At 44.4% G+C, this 14,949-nt stretch overlaps 1 protein-coding gene across 3 annotated transcripts; it reads right to left on the reverse strand.

Moving 5' to 3' along the window:
• Positions 1-925: 925 nt before the first annotated feature.
• On the reverse strand, positions 926-14,467 carry LOC142771415 (uncharacterized). Of its 3 annotated transcripts, XM_075872895.1 has the most exons (6): positions 14,310-14,467; positions 14,095-14,127; positions 9,578-9,714; positions 9,451-9,518; positions 3,994-4,077; positions 926-1,104 (listed from the first exon to the last, which is right to left on the reverse strand). In XM_075872895.1, the coding sequence occupies exons 1-6, from the start codon at positions 14,391-14,393 to the stop codon at positions 947-949; spliced, it is 564 nt and encodes a 187-aa protein (XP_075729010.1). In that variant the 5' UTR covers positions 14,394-14,467; the 3' UTR covers positions 926-946. The 3 variants fall into 3 exon arrangements, with proteins under 3 accessions (XP_075729010.1, XP_075729011.1, XP_075729012.1); XM_075872896.1 differs by lacking the exon at positions 14,095-14,127; XM_075872897.1 differs by lacking the exon at positions 3,994-4,077.
• Between the last annotated feature and the right edge of the window lie 482 nt (positions 14,468-14,949).

The raw sequence follows: 14,949 nt of genomic DNA on the forward strand, positions 1-14,949 counted from the left end.
TACTTCTTATGTCTGCATCAGCCATCGACTACATACAGGACGTCTACATCAAATGGCGTGGCGTCTCTGAAGTGTGGTACTCTGAAGGCTTTGGGTGACAAACAAGTTCTCAGGACCGTATTTTTCTTGTCTTGAACATTAATAGGAACACAAAGCACTGTGTCTCTTCAGCAAGGTGAAATTAGAATTCTAGGTACAGCGTTTTGTTGGTGAAGTCCACAATGGTCCTTCTGATTGGAATATCGGACACGGCCTATCTCGTGTGTTTTCGACTTGATAAATACCATAACGCTTTGGGGAAAGTTGGAGCCCTAACAGTGCTGTTACAACGTAGTGCCGAGCTGCCGCCTAAATTAGCGAAATCTCTTCACCTCTGCGGCAATAGACACAGAGCGTCGTAGGAAGCTTGATAAATTAATGAAAGATAACTAGGCAGCCATAATCATCAGGTGCATCTATTTCATAATCAACTAATTCATTGTTACCCACGGCATTAGTGGGAAAGCATTTAGAGAAAGAACGCGCATTATTCGGGACAAAAAACTGACATGCTCTGGGCCATTTGTTGCGTTTCCTTTCACTGAGTATGTGTCACACACTTTTAACGGGCAACATTAAGTACGATTGGGCGGGGGGGGGGGGGAGAAATTCAAAAGTTCCAAGGTTACTATCCCATGTATTTCTATGCAAGCATGGCCTGGGAACGTTTTAACCAGCACCATACATGATGAACACTATAGGCACCGTTCCAGAAATTTTAGGTTTCTTACTTGCGTGTCACAAATAAAACAGGAACGCCAACATACTTATCTTGATAAAAACTAACGCACTCGAACAACTGAACACCGTTAGCTTTATTGTCAGTTACCGCTGACATCAGCAGTAGTAAGAATGCAGTGCTTTTTGTATTACCAAAAAATTACAATCCTTTTCAAAAAACTCATATTTATTTCTCGGCTCTCATTATTTGCTGACATCGAGAACTGTAAACAACAAAATGAGGCTCCATTCCTATAATGCGACTGAAAAAATTTCGACAGCTTGGGCGAGGTCTTTGGCTTATAGAAGAATTTGTGACTCGCAGATCGTAATAGACAATATTCCCTGGAAAAAAAGGCAAATTTAGAAAACTGCCATGAATGAACCAACGAAAGAGCGCACAGCAGGAAAAAGAACAAAAAAAACATGAATGCGCATGACATGCGCTAAATATGTGGGCTAGTTTAGGCTTCTTCGTATTGTATTGCATTGTTTCACCTAAATACACTTGAGCCGATGCGCCCAACACACAGTACTGATTGCAATCGTTCTGAATTTGTACAATTGTACACAACACACAAACGGTCTGTTGTGATAATATTGGCATTGAAGTTTTTTTCTGGTACATTTGTCGGAGGTAAACAATGGATAACCACCACATGATTACGAGGGACGCCGAAGCGGATGCCTTTGAAAATCTGGACCACCTGAGGTTCTTTCAGCATACTGGTCAAGCATTTTCGCCTCCGTCAGAAACGCGACCATGATTCAATGCCGAGACTTTCAGACCCGTAGACTAGCATTATGACCGCTACACCACCTTGGCACCGCCTCGGTTACACCACCTTGTCCATCTAGTTCTGATAGTACTCCGAGTTATAGCGGAACTTGCGCCCGCCGATGTCGAGATGTTGCCCCATGAAAGTGCTGGTGAAGGGAACGAGCGCCGCAGCGCCATCAAGTGAGCACCCCGTGTGCTAACGATGGCTACGGCGAACAAAGGTGGACAAGGCCACACGCTAAGAAGCGTCTTCCCTAAAACAAAACAAAAGTCTACAGCACGTGCCTGCGTCCCGAAGTCGTAACTCCCAGTCTTCCTAAATACCCATCCCGAGAAAAGTTGGGGCTTCTGCAGGAAATACTCGACGGGCGTTGCGCTTGCCAGTCCGGTCGTGGCATTGAATCAGTCTTTGACATGCCGCGGCATGGCGACCTTGGTGGTGATGACGAATAAAAGTTTGTTGTGTTGTTGTTTGTCCAGAAAGGACGCAGGGGATGCCCTATGCCACCCTACCCTAAATTCTGTGAGAAATACGAGATGCTACCTTGGCTTTCACACTCACCCAACTTTCTGTGACCGAAATTTTACTGTTAACTGTTACAGCTCGCAGAAAAGTTCTCATAATCATTTATCATGGGCGTGAGGAGCCGTACGGATATATATGTACCATCAAGTGTCAACGTGGCTAGAGCTACGTTAAACACGAACAGATATTGTGCAAACAATGTTACAGAAATGCAGAGTAAAAACTAACGCGATAGTGGTGAAGAGCCCATTTTCGGCATGTGTGTCAGCATCGGGATAATTGGTTGAGAGCGAAAAATCATCGTCTTATGCGTGACCAAAAAATCGAGAACGGTGCAAATAAAGTAAATAACGAAATAAGCATGGCTTAGAGTTGGGATTGAGTCCAGGTTGCTTGTGTGGCAAGCGATGTTCTACCACACCACCACGCGTCTGCTCGTTTGTGAAGTGAAAATACTCTTCTCTGCTTGAAAATGCAGCGAAACTAACACTTTCTTAACTTAAACATGCGTCCTGTATACGTGCTTCAGAATAAAACATGAAAAGTCACGCTTCACAAAATAACTTGAGATATTGCAGTAATAAATAAGCCTCAGGCCTTTGGGAAACACGCAGCACAGCCACAGCGAAAGCTGGAAAAGCGCCCTTTCAGACTCTTTTCTAAACACCCCTTGGGTAACTCCTACATGCACACTTGCTCGTTAGCCACTAAGCCATCAATATTCATAGTTTTGTGCAGTAGGCCGCCATTCACTATTCTATCCTTTATCGTTTTTCGGATAATCGCAGTAGTCACTACACACTTGCTAGAATTTTCGTCCAATTTTTTAATGTAGTGATTGACTACGATGAAGAATTATGAGTGAAGTAGGTATGCGCCACATTTTATAGCTACACAAAAACAAGCTATTGTAGTGAGCTGGAGCATTCGACGACACATTCGTTACACAATTCGCATTGTGTGATGCCTGGTTGTTCCTTTATTGTTCTAAAGCGCGTTATTTCTTATATTTACGAGATTCCTTTCGCGACATGAAGCCTGCTTATAGTGAGTTTAGAAACGACTTCGAAGCATGGGAGTTGCTTAGCGGTAGAATACTGGGCTGGCACGCCGCAGACCCGGGTGCGAATCCCATTGTTTTTTTTAGTGTGTTTTCATTTACTGAGTTTTTTCTTTATTTCTTGCAACACTGGTTGCGAACACCGGTGGCGGCAGTGCCGCACGTGAATTGTGTATAAGTTTCATAAAAGATTTCGCTGTAATAATGCGTGTTCGAAAAGCGCTTATTGTGATAGGGCATCGAGACATATGAATATCATACGGGCTCCGTGATTGAAAGCCGCTACAATACTGAAAGTGGCACACTTAATTGCATGAGGCCACGTTGTGGGTGAACAGCAATTTAAAAAGCTTTCATGCAATAAGTCTTGAAATATGCACTAGGAACATAATATTGCTATTCATTTCAACTCCTAAAGGCGAAGCTTTAGGGCCCCCTAATGCTCATAGCGTACCCCGCTGCGGTTGTCTAGTGGCTAACGTACTCGGCTGCTGACCAGCAGGTCGTAGAATCAAATCACGGCTGCGGTGGCTTCATACTTGATGGAAGTGAAAATGCTGTAGGCCCACGAGCTCAGACTTGGGTAGACTTAAAAAACTCAAGGAGGTGAAAATTTTCGTAGCCTTCCATTACTGCGTCTCTCATATTCATATGGTGGTGTTTAGACGTCAAACATCACATATCAATCAGTGATTGTTTGAATTACTTCCGTAAGCACACGTTTTCGTTTCGTGACATCGCGTAGTGTTGCCTAAACATCACCTATGCTTTTATTAACCTGGTCTTGTTGTTTTGAAACGTCGGTGGCTAAATCATTGCTGATAATTCACTTACAATTAAAAACATACATTTAGTGAAAAGACGTACAATCTCGTAGAGACTCGATCTTAAACACTGCGCAGGATAGGTCTGCATCCATGAAAACCATGGTATCGATGCTTACAAATGAGCCTGAAAAAAGAAACAAATGATATTATAATTCTAAGGCACTTACTAGAGATGTACACAGTGGCAAAATGAAATAATGCTTCTTAGTCTAACTTTACTTATGGCTTAATGGTTATTATGTCAAGTTACCGGATATACATTGCCTGCACTTAGAAGATAAATGGTGATGAACCAATATTGACGTTTTTATTATGCTGTTGATCATTAGAAAGCTCTATTGCTTAGTGTTAAACGCTCTTGCCGCAGAGCAGTGTGCTTTATAAAGAGTGGCCACTCGTGCCTTTTCACGATGGAGCAAGAAATGGTCTGACTGCTAAAGGGCGTACCCATTCTCGTTTTTACTCATTTAATTGTCAGCACTCGTAATAGCCTCCTCCAGAAAACAATAAAAACTCAAGTTTATTGATATGTGGGGTTTAACATTTCAAAACCACCATATGATTATGAGAGAAGCCGTAGTGGAGGGCTTCAGAAATTTCGACCACCTGGGATTCCAGGCATGCCACATCGTGCACCCAAATCTGAGCACATGGGCCTACAACATTTCCACATCCATCGGAAATGAAGCCACCACAGCCGGGATTCGAACCCGCGACCTGCGGGTCAGCAGCCGAGTACCTTGCCCCTAGACCACCGCAGCGGAGCAATGAAAACTCAAGCTTGGTGTCAAATTTTTCAAAAAAAATTTATTTGTGCTGTTTTTCATAACTGCTTTGCATCGTGTATCGCTGATGACGCTTAATGATTTACACATAAAAATCAGTAAATTATGACCAGAAAGTGTTCTTTTTCTAATTTTGTTTTGCAGAAAATGGTTTAGATGTGCAGTACATGTATTCCCTTTGAGGAAGCATGGGTGTGCAGCCAATGACACTCGATTTCGAAGCATCTATGCAAGGTTTAAACTGACAGCATCGGCAAGGAGAATTTTTGGTATTTTATCTTTATTAAAGACATTACGCGCTCTGACCAGCCACTTCTGACGCTGAAAGCAGTGTACTAGCTCGGCCGCTGGTCCCTACGGAAGTGTTCGCTTTTTATGCATATTTAAATGCTCTTACAGTTGATTTGGCGAGTTTATTTCCTTAAAAAATATAAATAAACAGGCGTAGCTTATATGTAAATAGCTGTTGAGTACCATATTTTCATGCAAGATTACAATAATTGATTGTTGTTCAGACATTCACGCGTACCTCCGCAATATCAAAGCGAAGCAGCGTCCCTGTGCGAGAAGCTTAAATAACATTTAAAAATATACACGCACAAGAAAATAACGCCACATATAGCGGAACATGATTGGAAGCAAATACACAATGCATAAGATGGGATGGTGTTGCTGCTTTTTCGTTGCAATGTGCGCATGGTGGTCCAACAAACATGAGCAAGAATTGTCGAAGTAGGAGAAGTTGAATGCTGGAGCATGGATTTTATAATGAGGTACATTGTATGCAGGGGCAGACACCATAAACAGACACGACACTTCAATGCGGTGTTACCTAATTAAATTACTTTGATATTTCTATGCAGTGAAGACAAGCGGCTGACTGATTGAGATATTTAGCCTCCTTGACACCTAGAATTTCGATAAAGCAGTTTGGATTACTAACTGCGCAGTTATCAAATTCAACCACACATCCGGGAGAAACGCAGGCACGCATCAGTGCAACAAACGACTAGATATGGCAACTGCTTGCGATATCAATGTCACTCGCATCAGTCATTCCGCATTCGCAGACAATTATGTGTAATCCGTGCTCTAAAGCTACCACAGCCCGCACACTCATTAAGTGAAGCTGTTCGATGGTTTATGTTGTGACACTCGTTCATTTTAGATGTCTCGAAAGAAGGTGAAAAATGTTATCAGCCTCGCACTCGTTTCTGTTTGAGTGGTGAAACTTATCAGACTCCATCAGCGCTAAATCAATCAGCGTCCGTGTTTCAAAAATATGAAAGCAACAGTGGAATCCACATAAAAAGGGCTATTGCTCTCCCATTTCACTCGACCACCCATCTTGACTAATTTGATATGAAGCAGCTTTATTCTATACTACTGTCCCAAACGATAGGTCCAGCAATAATTAGGCACCGCCGCGGTGGTCAAGTGGCTAAGGTACTGGGCTGCTGACCCGCGGGTCGGGGGAATAGAATTCCGGCTGTGGCGGCTGCATTTACCATGAAGGCGGAAATGTTGTAGGCTCGTGTGCTCAGATTTGGGTGCACGTACAAGAACCCCAGGTGGTCGAATCTACCGAAGTCCTTCATTACGGCGTCTCTCATAATAATATGGTGTTTTCGGGACGTGAGACCCCACATATCAATCGATTCATTAATAATTAAAAGTAAGGCAGCGCAGCAAAAGGGATTATGAAGGCATGGAACAAATATTGCATTTTTTTACTTTGTAAGATTTTCATATGCATTTCTCGCTGAACACAATAATACTAACACAAAGCTACAAACATGAAAGGCAAGCCTTTATGAACAAGACTCCTTTGAATTGTACTTGATTGAAGCTTTGTGTCATAGTGTGTACGTTCAGCACACAATCGTACCAACTCGACCGAGAACAACTTGTTGAGTAGGACGCATTTCTTGAAACACCCTATATAGAGCAATGAAGAAAATTAGATCAAGCTCGCATTTTGTGTCACATAACGTTAATGAAAACTATATTTGATGAAGCCAAAAAAAAATATACGTCAATACATCTGTTAAAAATGTTTTCTAGTAAATGTATTACAGGTTTGAAGAGCGTGAAGCGCGCAAAACCTGCAGCTCAACTTGCAGTAGCCAGACTATACGCCCAACTCTCGCACAAATTTTGCATTGGCAGTGGTCACGCATACGCTGTGAATGTTCTTCAGCGTCGTCCACAGCTGTCACAGTGAGTGTGGAACATTCTATATCTGCTAGTTGGCATCATGCAGCAGATGATATTTTTCAAGGAGTGAGCAGCTGACCAATAGGCCCTCCCAAAATACCTGAAGAAATTATGTCTGCGGAACTATAGAACATTGCTATTCTTGAAGCAATTTATTTGCGGGGTTTATTGATTCGGGGTTTTTTGATTTGCGGGGTCTATTGATGATTATTGAAGGAATTCATTCTAAGAAATATAGAAGCTAAAAAACTTAACCTAGGAATATTTTTAGATTTCTCGAAAGCTTTGAATATAATAAAACCATGATATTTTGCTAGAAAAACTTCACTGTTATGGAGTTCGCGGTACCGTTTTAGCTTTAATAAGAAGCTACTTATCTAATAGGAAACAGTGTGTATCAATCAGTCGGGAGCTATCATCATCCATGAACGTTAAGAATGGCGTACCTCAAAGTAGCATTTTGGGACCCCTATTATTTAATATTTTTATCAACGATATTGTACGTATGACAGCTCTGTAGAATATGTAATCTACGCGGACGATACTAGTATATTTTTTTCTGGGAAAACGGCTGATGACCTCATTATTTCTGCTAATGAAATACTAAATAAAATATAAGCTTGGACTGTGGCTAATTCTTTACACACTGATTGCTCTAAAAGCAAGGCTGTACTGTTCCGTGCGAAAGCCAGGTCATTTAAAACGTCTCACAAGCTAATACTTAATAACGTTGAAATTAAACTCTGCCAAACAGTTAAAACTCTTGGTGTCCATTTTCACGAACATATGTCATGGAATTACCATGCAGAACACATTAGTCACAAACTTTGTAAAGTTCTAGGTGTGTTGCGTCGATGCCAGAACATACTACCTGTGAAACAAAAAATATTAGTGTACAATGCTCTTTTTTCTTCAAATTTACACTAGTGTCATCTGGTCTGGTCTACAGGCTCTAAAGCATCTCTAAAGAACCTGGTCGTGTTACAAAAAATGCCTTGCGGTGCATTGAAGGTGTATCCTATAACGCACACACTGCTTCATTATTTGCAAAATATAGAATTTTAAGAATTACCTGTTATTACGAATACCAGCTTCTGTCAGCTTTTAAATCAGAAATACGCAGAGGAAGTACCTCTTTACGCACCTTGGCCACCTTGCAACCAAATCCTGCCAGTCGCGTTACTCGCTGTACGGAGACTTGGCATGTACCTTGTTCTCGCACAAACTATGCATTTGAAACACTACGTTACCGCCTTCCAAGTGTGATGAACAAATGGAAACTAACAACTGATAATCTGCGTGTATTTTCTAAAACTGAAATGTTAAATCGGATGTGCTGATTGTGTTGTAAATGAATTTTGGGTGATTTCTGTAATGGTTATTCAGTTTTTATTCTTTCATGCATTGCTTCGTTATGAATATTTTTGTATGTATTTTAGAGCTGTGATTCTATTATTTGCTGTCATGGGCCACACGCGTGTTTCCTTTGGTATTGTCGCTTTCCGCTGCCTGTAATGTTTGTAATTTTTGTTAATTTGTAGTATTGATTTTTTTTCTGCGTGAAGGGGCCAGTCAAGCTGTGAAATGCAGCTTTTTCCCCTTCGCACCTAACCACGTATACATTGTATTTTCGTGTACTTCTCAAGTGGTTAAATAAACTCAAACTCAAACTCAAACTAACGTCCCAAAACCACCATTTGATTATGAAAGACGCCGTAGAGGAGGGCTCCGGAAATTTTGACCACCTGGGGTTCTTTAACGTGCACCCAAATCTGAGTACACGGGCCTACAACATTTCCGCCTCCATCGGAAATGCAGCCGCCGCAGCCGGGAATCGAACCCGCATTTTGCGGGTCAGCAGCCGAGTACCTTAGCCACTAGACCACCACGGCGGGGCATTCTTGAAGCAAGAGACTTGACGAATGAAACTGATCCTGGTCGCATTCCGGCTACATGCCTGTTAGTCATTTCAGGAACTGGCTCAACAGGTTCTTAAGCTAAAGTTAGGACCTGCGCCGAAACCTTTGTTAAAGAGGCGACCGACAGAGGCGCAGCTGTTTCTCTCATTTCAAGAATACTTCCTGAATTACACACTGAAGTGCTCGCTTTTGTCCCGCTTCTTTTCTCTTCTCAATCGTCATTAACTTCGTCCATATGCCGTGATTTAATTTTTAGAAGCGGCAGTAGTACAGAAGTTGGGTATAAAAATAAGCATCTCAGATTATACAAACATGGCAATACACGGTGCATGTGGCACATATGCCATCTTTGAAATATCCTGTGGATATATTTAAGGGCTGGAGCTTCAGCAAAACATAATTTTACAACCAATTCCAAACCACGTAATGCCGTAAGCGGTGGTCCAGGTTAACGAGTACTTTATCATGCACTGATAAAAAAGAACAAGGTAATAAGGCCATATTTTCAGGCGGTCGCATCGTGCAGGTTTATTGCAGTCTTCTTACAGTTTTGAATTAGTGCATATGAATTCCTACCTTTGTAAAAGAGGGTCATCCGCTTCTTGTGTTGGCTATCAAACACTCCCAGTATCCGCAGGTTACGGCTGCGAGCGATAACAATACCAGGTAGCAAATTCAATCCAACTTGAGCACACAAACTCACCTTGTTCCCATAATTGAGGATGATCTTACAAAATCAATGGACAGTGGAGGAATTGATTTCATTTGATCTGCCTCGCATTTAACAAATGCTCTATTAGTTGTTCTCACGGTCCATATTTTCTGAGAAGTGTTAACGAACTGAAAGAAAACAATTCTGTAAAAAAATATACACGGCACATTTTTTCAGCTAGAGCAAGGTCACACTAATAAGATAACTTTGCAAACAGGAGGTGCAAGTCATTATTATGGTATGCGAAACAAGGGCACTGCTGAAATAGTTGTTTCCGCTATTACGAAAGCAAATTAAAATTTGGACAAGTATTTATTAGTTAATATATTTTTTTTCCCCTATCTAGCTCGCGACGTCTACAAACGCAGTTCCATAGCGGGTATTATACAGAACCGGGAATTAAAGAAGTATTCAGTTCAACACAGGTCTGATAATGAACATCTTCTATCTATTTATCTATATCTATTCATCTACCCATGTATAACACGCTATAGTAAACTGCTTCATTGACATTCCTCATGTTTTCATGTCCGTGGAAATTTCATTGTCTTTTCTTCATCATCACTTTTCTTCATCATCATCAATCTGACAGCGAACATTAGTAAGAACTGAAGCCACCATAGCAAACGAAAGGAGGCACAATTTTGCCGCAAATGCAAGGCAATGAACGCGATAGCAAATTATGGCAAGGTCACGCGTAGAATGGCCAGCAGATCCAAACATGCGCCACGTTTTGCACGCACAAATGACGCACGCAATGTACTCACAGGTACAGATGAACGCGAATAAGTGTCTCAGTTGTTACTTTGCTGGGTCTGAAAAACGCGCTCTTTTCGCAAAAGTAGACTGTTCAATGATTGCAGTGATCTTTGTGCGCCCGGGATCTAAAACAATCGCTGAACGCCAGCCAAGACGTACCATCCTCCCCACCGTAAGATAAGGGCGCCCGCGTGTGCCTCGATCCCCAGCTTTTTGCGGGCCAAAGTACGCTTGCGTGATGAGAGTGCGGCCGCCGCGTTGTGACGATGGCGCTACGCGTGCGGATTGCGCTATTTTGCTGAAAACGCGATTGCCCCCCTAGATGCCCGTCAGCAGCGGTAAGTGATAGATAAAGATAGCTTGCTGTCGAACGTTGAAGGACGTGCTCTGTGATGGCTCAGTGGTTAACGCCTCGCGCTCACGCTTCAGAAGACACAAGTCTGATTAAGCGAGCCGGAGCCTCTTTCGGGATTTCTTCTTTCTTTGATTTTCATATCTACAGGCACGCATATATATATATATATATATATATATATATATATATATATATATATATATATATATATATATATATATATATATATATATATATATATATTTGTCATGACCAAGACAGATGCTGGCGCTTCGGCGCGCGGGTAGCTAGAGCAAGGAAGAGAAGAACGAAGTCAGAATAAGAACAGCTGGACCAGGATCGGGTGTTGTCTCTTGTTCTCTCTCTAGTACATCACAATGGCGCAGTCGACGAAGAAGAAGGCTTACATCCCGGCTTCATCATCTAGGACCGCTGCGATAAGTGCCCCTTGAGGACGGCGTCAAGGCCTCCTTGGCAGCCGTTCACCTGCCGCCACTGCCACCACCGTTAGGGGACGGAGTCAAGGCTTCCTCGGCGGCTGCAGTACACGTTACCGGTACCATTTCACATGGGACGCCGTCCACGCGTCCTTGGCTATAGATTCTGCCGTCAGCGCAAGCCGACAAGTGAACCCTCTGCGGGAAGCCACCAGTACGTGTCTTCGTGGTTCGTCGGCAGTGCGGGCTTCTCCATCAAGGAACGCCGTTAACGCTTCCTTAGCGATGGGGTCCCACCCGCCGCTTCAGCCACCCTTCAGACCACCTGTGGACGGCGTCCAAGCCTCCCCTTTGGTTCTAGGACATGAGCTGATTGAGACCCTGCCACCGTTTCACGGCAGGGATCCACACCAGCTCCTGTCCCTTGGGAAGGTCGATCACGTTTCCCATGGCCTACATTCCCGTTGCGGTACTCTTTCAACAAACGAGCCGCCACGGAACGCCATCCAGGCTTCCCTGCTCATCGACCACACCGGGGTGAGTGCTGCAACTGCAACTTACTCAAAGACGACGATCACTGACTCTTCGGACTTAATGCCCGACAGCACCACGGACCTGCAGCGTACCATTGCGCTAATCCGCGTTTATCGCCGAGCAAGCTCCTACAATGTTGCCAGCACTGTGTCACATTAACGCAGCGTTGGATGTAGCTGCCACATACGACCTTGAGGCAAGCACACCGGAGCAACGCAGGCAGCTTCGGTCTTCTCTCATCGAGCTCTCACACCAGGTCGACTGCTTCGCGTAGGGGATCTCTGCATTGCCACCTGCCACCTCACAATCATCAGCCGTCTGCAAACTACCGGAATTCCATGGGGTCCAACGACGCCGACGGTTGGGTGACAACCATCAACGCGATAGCAATGCGCAAGGCCTGGACAGGAAATCAGAAACAGTATGTGGCCACAGACCGTCTTCGGGAAGGTGCAGCGGCGTGGCACCAGTATGAAGGCTGGAAGCAGTGGTCATAGGCGGAGTGGAGCTGGAAGCTCATAGCTGCTTTCGGTCGTAATCCTTACCACCTCTCAACCACCACTCCGTCCAACCTGGCCGGTATCGAGGAGCAAGCTCCAGAGGCTTTCCACCTCGAGGCTGCAGCTGTGTGCTGCAGCTTACCACACGAGAAGTTAGACACTTTGTCAATACCCGCAGCAAGTTCACTGCGGCCAGAGGCTGCTACCGAAGTCGGACCTCTTGAAGAGCGGTGCTCCAACGAAACAGCCGCAGAGAATTATCTCGACTGTGCTGCATTGCCCTCCACCGACGCAACCCCATTCGCACACCGATCTGAAGTGGAGCAACACCTCGAAGGTTCCTCGGAGCCCTCCAGCCGCGCGGCAGTAAGCTTCTCCGCCTGTCCTACGAATGACGTCAGACGCAGGTGCGACACGCCACTACTGCTCTCAATACCCTCGCCGGTACGCGATGCCATCATGTCAGTGGAAGAGGCTGATACCAGTCCTCATACAGCTCAGTTAGAGAAGCCAGCCCCAATATCACCTTTACTGAAGCAAGTGGAGATACCAGCATCGCCTATGCTTGAACCGCCTACGGTGATGGCGCCGGTAGAGACCAAGGTACCCAGCGCGTCTTTCGGGATACTCTTTTGGCTACCCTCGTCCGGAGTTCAACGCCTGCTGCTGATTTTGCCGCACGTCCGAAGCGCGCTGTAAGGTGCATGTTTAGCTGCTTCCCACAAAGAGTCCCTCCATGGCCGAGACTGACCACAACGATGCAGCCAGTCTCGACCTCCCGATAGATTGTTGAAGACTCTGGCACCCAGTTTCAGCGTGGCCAAGGCTGACGTCATAGATGCAGCCTCTATATCGACCGCCAGATCTACCTTTGGCAGATATCGGGACCAAATCGCGGCCGAGAGCGTCGGCCGCAACGGGGCAGCCAGTGCCGGCCGCCCGAGTACACACCACTTTTTCAAGGGACATCGTGGCGTGCAAAAGAGCGACCAGCTCGAGGCAGCCAGTGCCGTCCACCAGAGATGCTTCCCCCAGACTGTCGCTCCATGTTGCATTGTGGCCCGGGCTGACCACCACGATGCAGCCAAGCCCGCCCACCAGAAACTTTGCCGCCAGCTCCGCGCGCGCGCAGCCATGGCCGAGTGTCATGACCAAGAAAGACGCTGGCGCATCGGCGCGCGGGCAGCTAGAGCAAAGAAGAGAAGAACGAAGTCAAAATAAGAACAGCTGGCCCAGGGTCGGGTGTTGTCTCTTGTTCTCTGCCTAGTACATTACGATATATATATATATATATATATATATATATATATATATATATATATATATATATATATATATATAAACCGTGTGAGTTTTCTCAGTTTTTTTTTGCGTCCAACTGAGGGTTTTGAGAAGACGGGCCTAGGAAATGCATTGGCCAGCATAAGCATACCCACAAAAAAAAACCAAGGCAGGTTGTTCAAAGCTAGTTTTTCTCGCTGCGGCTTCCTGATGTCGCAACATGTCCTGAGCTTCTCGTCAAATGCACGCGCAGGACGTTTCCACTGCGGCTCTGCACCGTCGCTTTGTTCGGGATGCGTGTGATCTGCCATTTATGAAATTTTCTTACCAGAAATCACCAGACCCATGCAACCAGCTGCGTGAAGTCACCATAATCAGTACTGTAGTTTGATGTCAAGCTAGAGTCCATGACGGTGGGTGCGCAATGAACGTCAGACTCTGCCCAGGTGTCACTGGAAAAACGTCCCCCTAAAGGCCCTATATTCCCAAACCGTTTACATGCATACGCGAGCAATCTATCTTACGGAACGTGGTACAAAGCTTGCTCTATACGGCATTAATGGCCCCAGCAATTTTCGCCTTTGCAGTTGCACTCTACATCCATCTCTCATTTTCAGTGCGTTGAACTGTTTTCTTACGCACCCTAGAATGTTCTCTTGATGGTGGTATTCCGTTCTGGAAAGGAAAATACATATGCGTCCACTTTATCAATGTACAACTAAAGACGAAACCTATAGTTACTGAAATGGTTCTGGAAATAACGGGTACCAACGCAATTATGGCTGATGCACAGCCATATTTTCGGCTCACACACAATGTCTCACTTTACTTCAAAATACACTGAAAGAATAGCTGACCTGTTTGATATCCACGCAAGAAGTATGAATGGTAATACGGGTTGTAATAAGGACGAATATGGCTAAAAGTACTTCTGCTTTCATGCCGCTTTAGTTTGCTGTTCTTATTACTTGCGCTAACAATATGTGAATGACATCCTGGCCGGCAGTGCGTTGAGCGCGAGTTGCGGCCGCACTGCTTCTTGTCTGTCATGCTGTATTTCCACGCAGATCTGTGGCATTGTTTCAGTCTCACCGCTCTCTTCATCGGCATTGATTCAATTTGACCGTTTTATTTGCTTTGCCATGCCTCGGCGACAGTGCAGTGGTCAACGAAGTTCAGACATGTGTGCTTTGGAAATTCAATTGTTTGAGAAACATATCAAAAGCAAAATTGGCAGCAACTAGTGAAATGTACAAGGCTGCAAATACATTTCAACGAATTTCTCAAGAGGACGAAAATAGACCGGCTTGCCGAGAAAGACTGGAACAGTGGGGATTCACTCGAGGGAGCAGAATAAATTTACTTCGGCTAAAATAAATTAACTTCTTCAAAATTCATGTCAAATTTCATTTGAGTAATAGAGCGCAGATTATAAATTCTGAAGATTCACTATCACATGTCAAATCAGTCACATTGGGTGTCTCTCAAAGCTGGCTT

Source organism: Rhipicephalus microplus, chromosome 9, assembly GCF_043290135.1.
Source record: "Rhipicephalus microplus isolate Deutch F79 chromosome 9, USDA_Rmic, whole genome shotgun sequence".
NCBI classification, from domain to species: Eukaryota; Metazoa; Arthropoda; class Arachnida; order Ixodida; family Ixodidae; genus Rhipicephalus; species Rhipicephalus microplus.